At 35.1% G+C, this 19,204-nt stretch overlaps 2 protein-coding genes across 2 annotated transcripts in view; one reads left to right on the top strand and one right to left on the bottom strand.

The window, feature by feature from the left end:
* LOC110452078 (pre-mRNA-splicing factor CWC22 homolog) overlaps positions 1-5,329 on the bottom strand; it is a 26,910-nt gene extending 21,581 nt beyond the window's left edge. The window contains exons 1-3 of the mRNA XM_021500360.1: positions 5,249-5,329; positions 2,797-3,330; positions 2,208-2,736 (exon numbers count right to left, since the gene is read on the bottom strand). Coding sequence (XP_021356035.1) covers positions 2,208-2,736; positions 2,797-3,330; positions 5,249-5,256 — 1,071 coding nt within the window. The 5' untranslated portion in view covers positions 5,257-5,329. The remainder of the gene's footprint in view (positions 1-2,207; positions 2,737-2,796; positions 3,331-5,248) is intronic.
* A 1,071-nt stretch (positions 5,330-6,400) lies between these two features.
* Positions 6,401-13,752, top strand: LOC110452077 (cell division control protein 6 homolog). Its single transcript, XM_021500358.1, has 11 exons — positions 6,401-6,581; positions 7,671-7,808; positions 7,978-8,238; positions 8,376-8,575; positions 9,398-9,561; positions 9,975-10,081; positions 10,858-10,997; positions 11,543-11,711; positions 12,203-12,405; positions 13,083-13,217; positions 13,666-13,752. Exons 1-11 carry the CDS (start codon positions 6,401-6,403, stop codon positions 13,750-13,752), a joined length of 1,785 nt encoding a protein of 594 aa, XP_021356033.1.
* The last annotated feature ends 5,452 nt before the right edge of the window (positions 13,753-19,204 follow it).

Raw genomic sequence — 19,204 nt, 5'->3', positions numbered from 1 at the left:
CTATTTTTGTTGACCTTTGTCCATGGAAGGTCCCTGCAAAATTTCATTGAAATTGGTTCAGGGGTTTTGGAGAAGAAGTCGAAAATGTAAATTGTTTACGGACGCACGACGGACGACGGACAACGACGGACAAAAGGCGATCGCAATAGGTCACTTGAGACTTTGTCTCAGGTGACCTAAAAATGCTTGAGATTCTCCTGAAGAAACACATTTGATCATTGTGATTTGGATGATCTACATAATATACCGGTAAATACATAGTAACCTTATTGAGCCAATTTCCTTTCAGCACAGGGATAAACACTAACTTTTTTGTTTGGTAGTCCACAAGACTATAGTTGAATAAATTGTATTAATAGTCCTTCGTTATTGTAACTAGTCCAAGATTTCCTGGTAAGGAAACATCGCGATCTACAGCACAAAACATAAAAATTAACCTATTGTAGAGGACTTAAAATATCTTTTGGCATAAAAATACGGGAAAGTTTTAGGTAAATTTTGACAATTATCATGCAATTGATCTTATTTCAAGCAGTTTTCTAAATTTTAGAAAGTAATATTCTTATTTTATAATCATATTTTTCACAAGTCCAAAGGACCAGTTAGGTTAGGCGATTCACTAGTCCTCACTGAAATATACTAGACCAGGACTAGGGTTAGGGTCGACCCCTGCCTGAGCACCAGGGTTCTCCCCAGAGTTTTTTTAAGCTGATATGTTTCATTTGCAACGAATGTTCAAGACGGACACGCTAATATAATACCTTATAATACCCTATCAAAGGGGGGGGGGGTAATATTATGTTTAAATAGTTACTTTTATTTACAAAACTTCTTTTGATGAACATTGAAATCAAAGAAATAAATAAGTGTTCCTTATGTCTGAATTTTCAGCAATATTATTGTTTGTTTTTAAATATTCTAAAAAAATACAATTGATAGAAAGGTGTATGAGTTTTGTACATTGAATAATAGATATGACATTTGTCTCTTATCTTTACATTTGTATCCCTTACTTTATCCCCATTAAAAATAATTTAAAGAAGAAATATTTAAAAGCGGTTAGTGTTATAGGGGGAAACACTTACATGAAAAAGTTTACATCACAGTTCTTAAATTATTATTGAAAGAGAAAATGTTTTAATAAAGTGTACAGTGTTTTTATTTCCTCCAAAACTGCATTAAATACTGCTGTCAGTAAATGTGATTAAATATTAAAAAAGCATTTTTATTTGAGCCCTTCTTCCTAAAAAACAACAAATCCAGATTTTCATTTCGCTTTACGGTCTGTACTTTACACAATCCAAGATGGCGACCATCACTAACTGAATACACACGCTATTTCAGCGCTGTCAAATGCAATCATATGTGAGTAAATTGATTTATAATGGATGTAATAAGTGTTTGTTTTGTTAATCCAACACTAGTTTCCTCAATTAATCACCTATTGACCATGCTAAAAGGATCTGGTGGTACTTGCTTTAGGCTCCAGTGAGCACGCTTGCCGGACACCTGTGGGCTTGTTGTTCGGCCCCCTTCCCACTAGTTACAGGCCCCCTGTGGCAATACGCCTATCATGCAACTGACCAATGGGGTAATTACTGGACGTGTCTCAGCCTTGTGATTTAATCAGTGTCATTTCTTGTGTAAAAAGACCACCTTCAGTACAAATAACAAGGTGAAATGGTTCAAAGTCTAAGGTGATATGGGTCAATTAAGCTGATACGGCAGGGAGGATATCGAACTGAAGATGACACGGAGCCCTATCAGCTAAATGGCCTGGGGAGAACCCTGAGCACATAAAATTATGTATACAGAAAGATCCCAGGTCACATAAACCCATAGGCACTTTAATTTGTGCCAGATGAGCTAAATCCTGTTTTTCAATTTGTTCTAGGAATCATCTTTGAATAGTGTTTGTACAAATAAACAAGACAACTCATCTTAAGTATTGTTGTTTGATAAAACACCTCACTAAAACATTTCTGTTTGGACTACATTAATACAAACATTTCTATTTGGACCATTTATACAAACATTGCTGTTTTGACAACATTATACAAACATTGCTGTTTTGACAACATTTATACAAACATTGCTGTTTTGACAACATTTATACAAGAGATACTTTTCCATTACTTTCAATGAGTCCATAAATAAACAGTGAACTTATGAACAAGACGGATTTCACTAGACAATGTGACACCTACCCCGACAGCAGATCTGAGAACAGCAGGAACTTCCTCATCACTGTCTGTGATCTCACCACTCTCTGGCTCACTGTGGAAGTTACTCATGTCATGATGAGGAGGAGTGACAGACCCGGACCGGCGTACTGGAGATTTGGACTTGGCCTTACTAGCATCTGGTGAATTAGACCTAGATTTAGATTTCTCTCTGGAATGCGACATTGATTTCGACTGTTCATCATCATCTTTTTCACGAAGTGGGGAGATAGATGTCACTCTGTCGAGAGATAATTCTACTTTATCTTCCACTTCTGGTGATGCTGATTTTGATCTGCTGGATGGTCGGTTTATTTCCTGTTGTGTGACTTCATCTTTCTTCTGTGGCGATCCAGACTTTGATCCAGACTTAGATCCAGACTTTGATCTAGACCTAGATCCAGACCTTGATTTAGACTTAGATCCAGACTTTAATCTAGACCTAGATCCAGACCTTGATTTAGACTTTGATCTAGACCTAGATCCAGACCTTGATCCAGACTTTGATCTAGACCTTGATTTAGACTTTGATCTAATTAAGCTGATACGGCAGGGACCAGACTTTGATCTAGACCTTGATTTAGACTTTGATCTAGACCTTGATTTAGACTTAGATCCAGACTTTGATCGAGATCTTGATTTAGACTTGGACCTTGATTTAGATCTAGAAGATTCCCTTTTACCTGGTGTGCCTTTTTCTTTGATAACAGAAGATCTAGAATTTGACCTAGATTCCCTACTGTTCTGCGGTGATCCAGATTTTGACCTTGAAGTCCTCTTTCCTAATGTTCTGATTTTTGGCGACCCAGATTTTGACCTTGAGGTCCTTTTCTTTCCTGTCGTATCTCTAGGTGATCCAGAACTTGTTTTAACAAAAGATTTTTCCTTTTCATGTTTAGAAACATTTTCCTTTACACGAGGAGACCTTGATTTGGATTTGACCCTTCGAGGTGACCTTGAGCGGCTGTCTGAATCACTGTCACTATGACTACTGTTACTGCTTGATGAGCCACTACTAGATGAGCTACCACTGTCTCTGCTGTCACTATCACTGGAAGAGTTATTTCCCTTACCACTGCTTGGCGTTATACTCTTGCTACTTCTTTTGCTAAAATGAAACAAAAATAGCCATGATTTTATATATTGACTTGTCATCCAAATGACAGTACGTATTGTGTTGGCATGAGGTACTTTTCCCCGGTTGCTTATTAACTCATTCAAAGGTTCGATAAGTTCATTATGAAATTTCAGGGGTAAATGACTTAATCTCATGGAGTGTCATTAGTCTGGGCTTATGGATTGATTTGACTTAATTTCACAAAAAGATTGGATTAATCAAATTTTTTAATCAACTAAAGCATTTTTTTTAATAGGGGAAAGGAAACTGCATTTGTTATTTAAACAAGCATGTTAAAAAGTATGAATAACCATGTTTTTTATAGCTCTTACATTCTGTTTCGATAACACATAATTACTAACCACAAGACTTATAAAAAAAATACATTCAGAAGTGTTTCCATTATATCAATGTATTGCTAAGATTTTCAGGAATTTTGATAAGGAAAGTACAGCACCTGAAGAAAAGGAGCTGAATGATGACAATACCGGGTAAGTCTTTTAAGAATTTAAGGTTTATCTATCAGTTATTGTTACGGCAATGACATCTTGATAAGGACAAATACAGATATTCATAGAGAGATATTCACTGATTGATCAAACTCTCTTCAATACAGAAAAATGTATTTTTAACGATCAATATCACCGCAGATAAATCTTAAAATGCAATAAATTATAACACCTCTAAAAGTCACTGCTTAACTTTCAGCACTTATGTAAAGATGTTGTTGACAAGAACATAGTAAGTGTACTTATTAATTAATTTATTTTTTTAATTGGGTTCAAAGATTATTAGGAGTTAAATATGTAAAGGAACTGGACTAGGTCAATTGTCGGTGACCAGATAGCTCAATTAGAGCGTCCATCTCGAGTTTAACGTGTCTCGGGTTCGAACTTGGGTCTGGCCGTTGCATTTCTCTTTCTCATGATTGCCTGTGATCAGGTAGCTCAATCGGTTGAGCGGCCACCTAGAGTTTGGAGGGTACCTTGTTCAGACCCTGATCTGGCTGTTGCATTTCTGTTTTTCCTGTTACATACATTAGGCTTTAGTCTTAGTCTTTTGATGTCAGTTTCATTTCTTTGATATAGATTCTTAAAATAATACTTATAAGATATTTTTTCATGATCATTCAAACCAATATTTTTGACCTACAAATATGCATTTACGCTAGGCCTAACTGCATTTAGGGCGACACAATTAACTTGAATCTGTACACCTATTTAATACTTAATGTTAACGTTATTAGCAAATCCTTATTCCTTATGAAAGTCTTTGGTGAATGTCGAACATCGAGTTTGAGGTATCGGAGAATATGATAGGGGTATCAACACTCTACTAAGAGTACACTCCATTTGGGAAGAAGAATATGAGAACATGAATTTCTGTCAGTATTAATATTGATATTGCTAGCAACAACTTTAACATAAACTGGTCATATCGTATGATCATTCATAATTTTCAATTGATGTTTCCTTATTGACTTGAATTAAAGTATGTGGCTTTCACCTCGGATAATAAATCAAAGCCATGGAAATTGGAAGACTCAGATTTAGAGGAGTCACAATGATTAATTTTAACCCTAAATCAAGCATGGCAAGTTTATTAGATTTGTCCTATATGATGTTAGTACATAACCCTTATTAGATATTACTTAAACATAACATATAATTCGAAAATTAAATGAATGTTCATTAATTCAACAACAAAGTTAACGCTTTGTAACATATGGTCTACAGTGTACAGTAGCCGCACTGTTGCAGGGAAAAAACATTCAGAACGAATCTAGAATGTTGAGAATTCGATAATACTATTATCTAATCACGTCATAATTTTCTTGGACCGTAACCAGAATATTGAACATAAAAGACACTCTTCTGCTGAACTTCGAGAAACAATTTCTTTTCAATACCTCGGCATCTTTGGCGAAACAGTTTCCCGATTTCTAAAAACACCGAACCAACGTTGTGTGTAGTTGACGAACAGACAGACGAGTCTCGCGAGAGCTGTTCGAGATCAGTGAATCGCCACCAATCAAATCGCGGGAAAGAAAAGGTTCGCGCCAAGTTCATTCTTCATTTTGTCAACAGGCTGATCGCAGGAGGCGAAGTTGGATTTTTTTTTATTGAGTAAGTAGAGTTATAGTCAACCGATTTCAAATTGCAAATATGCATTTTGCAAATCGGTCTCACCTACAGCTTTTCTAATTCATTTGACATGTAAATATGTCACAAAATAATGTTATTCAATATATTTTGTGTGTCGTGTTTTGAAAGTTGTGAATAAGCGTAACATAACCCAACATACGATCCGCACCTAATCATCAGACAATGAAGATCAGTATACATTAAGTTGTGAAATTATTTAACTGTATTTGTGTCTATTAATTGAAACTGAAATTTCAACATAATCGATCTTAGATGACGCACACCTTGGCTCACTAAGACTAGATTAGTATGACGTGCCCGTTATGAATATGACCAGAGATTACGAAGGACAAATGCATAATTTTTCAGCTAAAAACTATTTCAATAAGTAGTGTATTGAACGGTGTGTTTCCTGAATAGGGTTTCCATAAACAGCATCTTTTAAAGTAAACCAATAAATTATTCAAGGGCCGATTTCAAACACCGGTCATATTATTTAAAAAATGCTTGCAATTTCCCACGATTGTATTGTATTCAGAATCGAAGTGCACAGAAAGATGGGGGTTTTTTTAGGAATTTCATATTTCATAAAAAAAACCACACTTAAGTTCAACGCTTTTTCACCAACAACATTTTTTTCCGAAAAGCTGAGTTTGTGTCTTTAGTGAATTGACCGCGGAAACTGCTACATTTTCCCCTTTGTATCTACATTTGTGTTAGAGAAAATCAGCATTCTCATCACCTTCCAATTATGCGTTCTTAAATAACTTTTTCAACCTTTTTTTTTTTATTTGAGGTTTTATCATTTATTGTAAAAGATAATGTGGATCTGTTATGAATTGTGTTAATGTCTTTTCCTTGTAAGTTGTTTTTTTAAATAATCTGCTGTTTGTTCCAGAATAAAATATTTATTAAAGATGTCGACCAGGGTTCAGCGTAAACTTGAGTTCCCTGTGCGTAAATCAACAAGATCGCAAGCAAAGAAGGATGTGACCCCATGTCCAAGCCAATCACTTTGTTCTCCACAGCGACCCAGACAGAAGCTGTCTGTTAAGCCAAAGCTTGAGTCTCCAAGAAAGAGAATTGGCAGTGATGATGGTAATGATAGAAACATTGAAATACATGCAAATAATTTCTCAAGTATTTAAGTGGCCTATTGGGGCTACAACATTGCTTATTGATAAATCTCAAATGGGTGCTGTCATTATTTGTATTAACTCTGCCTCATTTACCCCTGAATACACATTTGAACTCTTCTAATTCAAAGGTTGGAATAGTGGTAAGTTCATTATGGAATTTCAGCGGTGAATGAGTTCATTGACATCACATAAACAACTGGGCATATATGGACCAAAACTTGAATATAATATGGGTCAGATTGGTTGATTTGATTTAGACAATATTTCCTAAACTTATTGACAGGTTTTAACTAAATTGTGATAGATAGTAGCATCCTTAGCCGGAGTTCTATAAGAAACTCTATAATGTTGTTTTAACATTTTTAGGTAATTTCTGCCTAAACAACTGGGAAAATTACAGCTTAGGCTAAAATAACAGCTCAACTTCACATAATAGCAAAATATAGCCCCGGGGCCTGATGTTTCTTAAGCTATCAGTTAAACCTGTTTGGTTAGGGTGATAACCAACCTCAGATGTGCCAGGCAATAAATCATTATCTTGATCTGGAAACTCCTGAATGCTTTTATAGCTTTAGGTTTAATTTATGATTTACAATAACTAGGGGGGGGGGGGGGGGGGGTACAATGCCTTACGGTTAGTCTTTTTTATCTTGAATTTTGTTTTTGATACCATGTGTTAATTTCCTGATAATCCAATATTAAAGACAGCATAATTATACTTAAAACTGTACATTGTGGGGAGGGGGTTGCTTTATTTTATTGCCTAGCAAAGAATAGTTTTATTTAAATAAAAAAAAATATCTCTTATTCCAATTTATGGGGATAAGCTCATGCAAAAATATGTTGGAAAACGCTGAACATTCTTTATTTCATCACGGGGGAATCCTGGAATTTGAAAGCAGTGGACCATTTCTGCAGTTTTAGTAAATATCAATGTTGAGAGGGACCCTTCTATGTAAAATTAAAGAAAATTGTAAGAGGGAGGGGTTGATGGTCCCATTGCCCCTTCCAGGATTATCCCTGCATCATACATATGCTTTTGTTGTAGATGAAGAAAATATACAACCAACAGGGATTTCTCCAAGTAAGATGCGGAAAGAAAATCGTCCTACACCACGAAAAGATGAAACACCAACACTGGGAAAGTCCAAGGCTAAACTAGTTTATGGAAATAACAGAAACAGTGGTTGGTACTTTATATATATATATATATGACATGAACTTCGGGATATACAAGATATAATTAAAAACACTTCTTTTGAATAACAATGGAAATTAATCAATTCATATATTAAAACATGTTAAAATGTATCAGTCTTGTTGATATTGAACAATTAAAATCGCCTTAATTTCAGACGGACCAAGCTCACCCTTGAGAGATTCTATGCCTTTGGGGCTCAGCTCGCCTGTAAAAGTCGCGCCCCTCACCCCAAGGAAAGACAACGTCCAAAATATTCTGAATTCACCATTGAAGGGGAAATCTAGTTCAACTCCAAGTAAAGGGAGAAAACTCCAATTAAGCTCGCCATTGAAAGTGAAGCCCCTTACTCCGAAAAAGGTTGAAGAAAATTCGCACAGAAAATCCACACCATCTCTCAAGCTGAAAAAGCAGGATGGTAAGTTTTTAACATATTTTGTTCTCGTTATTAAGCCGAAAAACTGTTGTTTATGCCAATGTAAGTTTTTGGAGAGTCAAAAGTGGATACAAACCTATAGGATCATAAAACAAAATGCTTCTAATTTCTATTTTCAGGACAATTATATCACAAAGCCAAGCAGTCCTTCCATACAGCTAAGCCCGAGAGACTTGTAGGGAGAGATACAGAAACGGAAGAAATTTCAGCCTTCGTAAAAGGACACATGTCTAAGAAAACCGCTGGTAGCATCTACATATCTGGTGCTCCAGGCACTGGGAAGACTGCCGTTCTTACACACATCCTCGATAACGTACAGGTTGGTATTTCAAACTCTCCTACGATTACTACTCTAAAATCGTAAATTTTTGTGGGACATTAAATTTCGTTTATTTTGATGATAATAAAAATCCACGAAATTAAATCCCCATGAAAACATCAATTTGGTATGATATAGAAAGGGGAAAATCAGACGATTTACAGCAAAATTTAATGTCCTTGAAACAGGCTAGTATACGAAAACCACGAAATTTTAACCCCACGAAAACAAATGATTCTACAGTAAGATATATTATAAGAATACTGTGATGTATACAGTATTTCTGTTTTCCAAAAGAAACAATTAAAATATATTAAATAATGGTAATTTGCACTCAGCTATATGATTTCACATTTCACAAAAAAGTGTGAATTCATAGTGAATAATACTGATCAATTCAGGGTGTACAATTTCCTATTGAGAATATTAGTCTACATGCCGTTTTGAAAAATTCTGGAAGCCCAACGTGGGCACCTATATTTTTGTAGTAATTTAAAGGAAATTTTTCGAAGTGCTTGGCCCGATAGGGAATTACAAGTTTCAATAAATATGAAGAAAATTATGTAATACAACATAATTCATAAATTACTAATGAAGAATTATTTATGAAAAAAAGAATAGAATTATTATAAGCTTTCATAAGTGTTGACAGAGTCAACCATCAGGTAGACAACAATCAGTCTGCCTATATATATGAGTTGTAATATTTTCAGTGAAAAATCCTCTTAGCATTTATATCAAATCTCTATTTACCGATTTGTATATTTAAATCTGATGAAATCTAACAAGAAATAAATACCAATCTAACATGTTTGTGTTCAGGCGTCCCACAGCTGTAAGCCGGTATACCTTAATTGTATGACGCTGAAGGACTCGGCCACTGTGTATGGTAAACTGTACACCGACCTGACAGGCAAATCTCCACCATCTGCCAAGGATAGACTCCGGGCCGTAGAGAGACACCTGACTTCTACTGGGCCTAGCATGTAAGCTTGCTATAGTCTGTCATCACCGTTTTGGAATTCCCATTTCAGAGTCATTTCATCTAAAAGTCATAGCTGGAATATATCCATTGCTTTATTTGAGATTTGGTCTCATAGAAATTATTTTTAGATATTTTCATGGACTATATTAAATACCTGTAATATGCTTATGAGCCAAATAAATCATTTTTCTATCAATTATCGGAACAAATAGTTTTAATATTGTGATGCAGTTGCAATCAATAATTTGTAATTTCCACTCAAATTGTCGTTGGTTGTGTTTAAATGAGAATTAACATCTTCCTTTCTTTCGAATTCCTTGATCTAAAGGATGACTGCTACCTGCAACGTACAAACATAATATAATGATTAGTTAGTGTTTATTGTTGTTTCATTATATTTGTTTTGTTTTGTAGAATCATGGTTTTGGACGAGATCGACCAGCTGGATAGTAAAAATCAAGAGATTCTATACACAATCTTTGAGTGGCCATCAATGACCAAATCAAGGCTGATACTTATAGGTATGTACAAATTACAGGTAGATCACAAATATTTAACTTTCATGTAAACATCCAGGGTTAATGAAATAACATCATATTTGACCCAATGAGGGTGTTCACAGGGTTTTAAAACATTACACAGAACTTTAATATAAATTTCTGGATTCTTTGCAATACACATTTCATAAAACCAAGAAAGTCGTCCTGTTTGATTTGATAAAGCAAAGTCCGAAACCAAAAAAATAAATCATTATCTGATGGTACAGTGACTAATGTAATATTTTAGAATGATTCATCTCTTTATTAATGAAAAATACAACTTTTGAATGGAATAAAGTTCAATTATGAGTTATGTTGTAGGACAGGAATTGTGTCTTAATGAAAGACTCCACATTTCATTTTCCATTGCCCTTATTAGGTGAAATATGTCTAGAAATGTTAATATACAGGATTAGGGACCTCAAAAAGTACTTGAATAAAAAAACAGCAATCAAAACAAATAATGTAAAAGTTTATAAATTCCATGGAAACATGAGAGAAAGTTCACTGATGAAGACTCCTGCCAAAAGGAAGTTAAAATTTGTCTTGACAATAAAAAAAAAATGGGAAATGATATTAAGTTGATAAATATTTGGAGGAGGTGGTGCAGGGAGGCAGTTAGAATTGTCACTATTTGATCGGCAGTGTAAACTTTAATAACAAACAAATATAATGTGAATTGAAGGTAACTTGTATTTGTTTATTTATGAGAACGGTATAATTGATCATTGCTGATGACATGATGTCTTGATAAATAGGGATTGCCAATGCCTTGGACCTCACAGACAGAATCCTCCCACGACTCCAAGCCAGGCCAAAGTGTAAACCGAAGCTACTCAACTTCGCTCCTTATAGCAAGGACCAAATTGCTGCGATTCTAAAGGACAGAATTGCAAAGGTAAATATTGTTGGTTTTCTTGTTTGTTTTTAGACTTTTGGCCCTTTTTCATCAAAGCAGCAAAAAAAAGGGCCGGTGTGCAGTTTAAAAATATTTCTATCCTGCGTTTAGCCATCTTGTATAAAGCTGCTATGAGAAGTAATTGAACTCTAAGAATGAAAATGTATATGTGCAGGAAATACAGTACAACGTGTACAGTCTATATGATGCATGGACAGGTGTTTTCCTAACTGAGTACTCTACCTCATTGTATTGATTTTACGAATGAAAAAAGGCCTGGCCCCATTCACAAAACACGCCAAAACAAATGCTTGTGTGTCAATGTCACAGCTTGGTAGTTGACTGGCAGCAGGGGAAAAAGGAGTTATTTAACCCTTTCACCACTGTAGACCATAATGGACTCGCTCAGATCAATGCATGGTCCAGTCTACTAAAGTTACATAGGGGTGAAAGGGTTAAATATACAAATTAGTTATGGACTGCCAGTGGGGAAAGGAGTTATTCAAATATGCAAATTAACGTATTTTTGTGTCGCCTGTTTTCAGCTTGAGAGTGAGGGAGTGGCAGTAATGGAGAACAGTGCCATACAGTTCTGTGCGCGGAAGATCTCGGCCGTAGCTGGTGACATGAGGAAGGCATTGGACGTGTGTCGTAGGGCAGTAGAGATGGTCGAGACAGAAGTCCGCAGCCAGCAGGTTCTCAAGTCAAATACAAGTATGTACCAGAAAATTCATCTTTTTGATAAAGTATCACTTTCTCAACTACCAGGTATACTTCTGCTTCAGGTACACTCTAAAAAAATGTAGGATACCTTACTGCCTTCTTTATACAGTGCAAGCACCTCTGTTCAAGTTTTCTTTATTTTGCTTACTGGCCTATTCACTGTAGAAATTCCCTTTATAATTGGGTTCCTTGGAAAGTCAAGGAGCAATGAGAAAGAGGTTCATTTGAAATAACAATGTTAGGAAAAGCAAAAAAACAAAACACTTAAGAATACTTAATCACCCTTCATCTTCGAAATCCATCTACCTCGAGCTGTCATTTTGCTGTGTGCAGTTAAAATACTGAAAATTGTAATATTCAAGGTCATGTGTTTCCCCTTATTACCAAAGAATTTAATATGCAATAAACATTTCCAGTTTTATGGGTTTCAAGCTGTTTTACAGAAAATGAAACGATTAATGTTTGAATGGTTTTGTTTGCAGCATTGAACAGTCCTTCCAAACGGCCACCAGCCATTCCAAAGAAGATTGGTGTGATGCAGATCTCAAGTGTATTATCAGAAGTGTATGGGTCCAGTACAACTTCATCCAGTCAAGATAGCATTCCCATACAGCAGAAACTGGTGGTGTGTACTCTTCTGCTGATGGTCAAGCAGGGCCGTATGAAGGAAGTTACCATGGGAAAGGTTAGTGTATTGGTATATTTTCATTTAATTACATACCATTTAGAGTTTTCTGAAAATTATGATAGTTTCAGGTAAACACAGTTGCAAGAATAACCTTGGTTTCCTACTTTTGTTAAAAAGGCATAGTCAAATCCTGCTCAAAAGCCTAGCTAAGGCTAAGTTTATTAGTCCCCTGTCAGTGCTTTTGAAAAGGATCATTGATATAGGTTTGCGCTCTGTACATCACCAGGGCAGTTCTCCAGTAGCATGTCATCTACTACTTCCATATTTTGCCTGCAAGTACATGTGCTAGAGGAATTCCTGAAGTGATGTTGACTCTTATCTCGTCGAACTTATCACTTTGTCTGGGGCATATTCCTAAAATAATTTTTGTACACAAGTACATCTTTGAATGGCAGGGTAACACTGAAATCAAAACTTAAAAAAGTGTTTACATAAATAGCGTGCTCCCTTTACCCGAGTGGCCTTAGAATTGTCTCGAGAGAAGTCTGCTCTTGCAAATCCCCTTCTCTAAATTAAGTCTATATTGGTCTTGCTATTTTCTTGGCATATTTGTTTTTGTTCCACAGTAAGTGTGCGGTGACCTTAAATACATGTGTTTGTTTCGTCCTACTCTAGGAGTACTGATGTTTGTTAGTCCCAAAGTAACCTAAGTAAATATTCCTTTCCTCCTACAGCTACAGGACACCTATACAAAGGTGTGTAAAAAGAGACAGATGGCCACACATGACGAGTTCCAGGGTCTGTGCAGTCTTCTAGAGACACGAGGCATTATAGGCATCAAAAAACCTAAAGAGGGACGACTAGCAAAGGTACACTCATCATGTCATAGATTTAGGGCTCATCCCTACTTATCTTTCATTTTCACTTTCATCCAACATTTTGAGTTTATGTAACAATTTTTTTCATTTCTATGGAACGAATCAGACTTTGCCTCAAGGTCAAATCTGCAATAGATTACTGTCCTAGTCTTGAAATACAGAAAAAAAGTTTGATTGTAGATGTTTCCTTAAAGTTTAAACAGTTTTGACTGTTACATGCAATTCATAAAAAAAACCAGGTTTAAACTATGAAGAAAAGTTATCAAAGTTTTCTTTTTACACAATAGGACTTTTCATGTGAATTCATATATGGGAATGAAATGATATAGCATTACCACCGACTATATAATATTTGGTTTCAGAGTTCTAAAGATTAAATGGTGTGTTTGAAGTTGATTTGAATGTTCAATTAAAAAAGTTTATATTATTTATCTTTTAGGTCTCATTGAAGTTAAATGAAAAGGAACTGGAACATGCATTACAGGACAAGGTGTTAATATCCTCCATTCTACAGGATGGTCTATAACCAAGCTCGGGCATTGTTACTACACTGGACCTTTTACAACTAAGTTCATAACAAGTTTACAAGATCATATTGATATCCTCCATTGTACACGACAGTTCATTACCAGACTCGAGAATATTTTTTGGACTCCTTCATGGTCGGTAACAAAGTGTCTAGATTATACGTTAATGATAACTGATTTTCATTTCTTAGTATTTGTACAATTGATAAATAGTATTTTTTCAGCATGTTATTTTGGTAAAAAAAAAATGAATTTTAGAACTTTGTTGTGATAAAAATGTAGCCTCTCACAATTAACTTGGCTATAGAGGTTGTGAGGAAAGACGATGATTGTATTTAGCTATTGGTATTATTTTCTCAAGTTAATACTTGATATAGCATCAAAACTTCATTATTCTTAATTATGTTTTTTGTGTTTTTTTGGTATTGTAGAAAAGTCATTGATTGCTCAATTTTCAATAAATAAATTATAATTACTTGGCTCTTACTTATAAGGTATACATACCTTAGAATTCATCAACATCTAGTCACTCTTGTGCATGAAAAAATAATCTAGTCGATCCATTGGGTTATGTATCTAACATTCCCTGTATATCTGTAATTCATTAGAGATTTTACCGCGAAGTTAAGAAACTGTCTGATCAGGAGAATGAATCATGGTGAGAGTATAGTTATGCAAGGCAATGCAATGTCACTACAAAATTTTGATGTGATATCCTTGTACATTTTTGTCTTGTGATAGATCATGATCATCTTGCTGATGATATATTCCTCAACATATATTATCACATGTAATTATTTGTATCATACAAAATTGTAACCATAAATACTGATATATTAACCTACCTGTTTGTTTCATAACAATTTTTTAAACATTGCAAAACGGTTCTGTGCAGTTCAAGTTTACTGACACGGCTGTGTAAGGCATATGTAAATTAAGTGTATTATATGATCTGTGAATTCTGTGTGTTTTGTACGAAAGGGAGTATGCACATTTGTTGTTTATTCTGGATGTCTCGGAAGAACATGAAATAGTTATTAAATAGTTCATGTATAGAAATATTTTTTTATTGAATCCATTGAAGAGAGTTGAGTATCGGTGTGTCTGTTGGGTCTTTGTATCTGTGAGCAGGAATGGTGAGTCTGTGCATTAATTTATGAAGAATATTTGGAAAGAAGGTTGAAAAAAGGCATCAAATGTTGCTTGTTGCATGGATAATATGTGTGTTCTTTAAAATAAAATAAAAATAATGTAGATTTAACAGTTAATTGGTCTAGAGTAGATTTTAAGCTTGACATGAAATGAACAAGAGAAACATAAATTATCCTATTTTTTGCATGGTAGAATAGATAAAACACTTCAGTAATGTAGGAAGTAGAGTCAAGTTATGGCCATTTCTAAATTCATGATATGAGAGAGAAAGTATACCCAAGAACCCTTGAACAAAACTCTTGCTACCAGAATATTCATCCAGACACTTACAAGTAAATGTTGAGGTATTATTGGGTCCAACATCTCGTTCTGTGATTCATTAGTATCCAGCTTAACTCATTCACCCCTGAAGTTTCATAATGAACTATTCCAACCTTTGAATTGGAAGAATTCAAATAGGTCTTTAGGGGTGAATGAGTTAACAGTAAATAAATGTAATATGTTGATAGGTCTGCAACGATACTGTGGTCACGATACATACATATAATAACAGTAGAAACAAAGCGAAAAGAAATGTTGCAAATTTTTTAATAAAAATATTACAACTGGAAATAGACTTGATCCAAAATGGGCATGACTTTAAAGTTTCAAACAATTTACATCTTTCAACGTACATGCTGAGCTGGAGCTGTCACTCGCCATTTTGGAACAGATATGAGTAGACTAAATTCAAAAGGTCAGAATCTGTGAAATATCGTAGGTGTATAGTGACGTGAAAAATATTTGTGTATCGTACCGTATTCAAAATATCACGATATATCGTTGCAGTCCTATCATTTTTCTTTTTAAATATTTGCCAACATAAGACATGTTTGTGTGTGATCCTTTTGAATCCCAGTATAATTATATTGGACCACAATTTAAATATGTAATAACATATTCAAAGTTTAAATATGTCATCAAATAAATAAGTGTGAATTACATTTTTTAAACTTTTTCCTCTTGTAAAATCAATTCAGAAATAGCCATTACAGTCGGAATGCATTAGGTGTTGGTATTTAAGTATATTTAATATTTTAAAACTTTGTGATTTTTAATTTATTTGTACTTTTATATATCACGGTCTTTTAATTTTATTTTTGTGTGATGTTGACTTTTGAAAGTCAGCGATGTGGTTGATTGCGCCTGATAAATGAAAATATAAGAACGAAAGACGTAAACAAATGTATGTCCTGTATTAATGTAATGAAATCATATTAGACTTATTTAAATACAAAACCACCCCTATGCTTATAAACCAAAATATGTGAATATGCATTTGTGATAAAATTATTTATTTTTAGCAATATTGAAATTTCATACTATTTATTATTAGCTTCAGAGATTCGTCATCCTTTCAATTATTCAGCACAAGTATTTCCGAACCAAAACATTGTGGATAGAAGATGCATGTCATAATATTTGTGTGTCGAAGAAAATTCTTTTGTTATCAAAGGATATTATTGTTAATATTCTAACCTAAAACACGTGATTCTTTTGTAACAAATCAAATATTTAAGCAGTTTTCATCAATTTCTGTTGTTGGTCATTAATCGTTCTTAAAACGATTATTGTATTTTTGTTTTTTTTAAAAACACCTATAAATGTCAAACGTACATCGTGCTTAACTTTGGCACAAATGATACATTGAGATTATCCTTCTCGACTTAATTTCTTTTTCCTGTTGTTGTTCCTGTGTTAATATTTTACTGTTTAGAAATTTAGTTTTAGAAAACAGATTGACTTATGAAATCAAAAATGAAATTATTTTCACTGTATAACTATTCCTAACAAGGTTAAATCATGAAAATAAATATAGAAAGTTTGCATACACGAAATAATTGAGTGATAAATGATATGTTGCCTCATTACTGAAATGTAATTAGGGTGTTTATGTATGATCTTGTAATATTTGAGGTTTTAGAGAACTTCTGAAGCCTATTTGTATTGTAAAGAGCATGTTGAATTTTGGATGAACAATATTTTTGAGAGTTTAAAAGAAATAACAATAAACTTTGTTCTTTAAAACATATGAATGCTTTGTTATATATGATGGGTAACATTGGACAGAAAATCGAGATTTATTTTCAGCAGGATTCTTTTGGACTGCAATCATTAACCCTTTCACCCCTATATACTTAAGTAAACTTTACCATGCATTGATCTGGATGAGTCCATTGTGGTCTAAAGTGGTGAAAGGGTTAAAGTGTGGTGATTCGGTCTGGTTTTCTGGAGCAGATGCTCAGCACATTTCTATTTGTGTCAAGCATGAGTGCTAGACTTTGGTGAAGGTCGACATCAAATTCAAACTTAAAAAATTGTGGACATCTTGATTAACACTATTGTTAAAACCATAGATTGATTAAGGAGGACGTCATTATGATGTGGTGGACGACAATTCATATTACAGACAGTAAATATTTCTAACACCCCCTGATCGGAAATTGAGAAGAATACACTCATTATCTACTGTGAACCCCTGCAGAACTGTGGGTTCTAATTAGGGATACAAAAGTGCCCATATTAAATCTGTTGCACTTTTTGCAACATTCTGGATCTTTGTTTTTCGCTAGGACTGACTACATTTTGTTTCATAGCACCTTGCTTGGCAATACCTTACCTTTGGCTTTACTGTTGAACATTTACAAAGGTAAGGAAGGCAATGGGTTCTGTCCCCATACCAGGAAGTTGTATGGTGTTATAACCCTTTGTAATTGGTACATACCTATTTTCTGTGGGTCAAAGGTCAAGGCCAAGTCTGCTGTATCGCCTTCAATCACTTTTTAGCAAAAAAAAATCTCCAAACTTCGTGACGTTTTCGGATCCTTTCATCACGAATCAAATCCTTCAGTTTGATTGGTTGGTTTGCTGTACATCTTCACTAATTCATTCAAAATTGTCAATAGTTATTGTTTGTTTGTTATTGGCCATCATGGTTATGGGTAAAATAAGTAGCAGGTTTCTTCCTGTTTAAGGTATGAATGAAAGTAGATTCCGTTTGGTTTGTGTGAGGTTTTACGTATTTGCAACAGCTAAGACAATTTCCAAAAATTTGCCAGCAATAAATACAAGGAACAGGTCGACAATGCGTTAATTCAAGTTACTTGTCGTCGATTTTTAGGTATTTGTGTTACATTGAATTGGTACACTGTCACGCAGAGAGAAACGGAGATACTCAAGGTTACTTTCAGACGATGTGAATTTCGGTGCAGCGTCTGTCGTTTTTTCTTTAAAACTCTTCTTCTCTTGAACGGCTGATAAGATATTAACCAAATTTGTTCGGAAGCAATAATGTTGTACAAATGAAGGGAGTGCTCTCACTTTAGGCAAAAGGGTATGGGCTCAACTGGGGAAATCAAGGTTAAACTTTTAAGACTTAATAAATTAAATAATCATGTGGTACGTGTGAATGATATGTTCGCTAGCCATGGTTTACAATCCTGTTCGATCCGGTCTACCTTCTTAAATGTTGTGTGATTAAATGATGTGACCCTTTAGGGTTGAACGGCGGGCTTATCATTAGAAATGTAGGTATGCCGTGAAAAAAAAGTCTCCAGATTTTCAAAATATTTCATTTTGGTGAAGTGTTTTCCAAACCACAATTTAAACGATTATCTCATGGGCATCGACTTTTGTAATTCTGCTCATCTGGAATCCAAGATGTCTGCCTTAGCGTTCGATTGAGGCGTTTTCTTTTTATTATTATGGTCTTTCTGGCTTATTTCTGATCTGAATAATCGTCCGATTGTCCAGCTCGCAGCCCTGTTATGTTTTCCGTCATCTGATTGGCCGAGACATGTTTGACTCAATCTTCAACTTGCCTTACTAAGTGACGCTACTATTGTTATTTAGGTAACACATTCTGAGACGGTAACATAACTCACGGCGACGTCATACCTCTACTGGTGTTACTGGTACACACTCCCGGGCTGTCCCTCCCGATCTGTAGCATGCGGGACTGAATGGTGTTACTGGTACATAATCCCGGTCTGTACTCCCGATCTGAAGCATGCGGGTCTGAATTGTGCCACTAGTACACACTCGATCTGTACCTTCCGATCTGTAGCATGCGGGGCTGAATTGTGCCACTAGTAGACACTCGATCTGTACCTCCCGATATGTAGGATGCGGGGCTGAATTGTGCCACTGGTACACACTCCCGGGCTGTCCCTCCCGATCTGTAGCATGCGGGACTGAATGGTGTTACTGGTACACAATCCCGGTCCGTACTCCCGATCTGAAGCATGCGGGGCTGAATTG

The sequence above is a fragment of the Mizuhopecten yessoensis genome, unplaced genomic scaffold (genome assembly GCF_002113885.1).
Source record: "Mizuhopecten yessoensis strain PY_sf001 unplaced genomic scaffold, ASM211388v2 scaffold6383, whole genome shotgun sequence".
NCBI classification, from domain to species: domain Eukaryota; kingdom Metazoa; phylum Mollusca; class Bivalvia; order Pectinida; family Pectinidae; genus Mizuhopecten; species Mizuhopecten yessoensis.
This window is presented reverse-complemented; position numbering and strand designations above follow the sequence as displayed.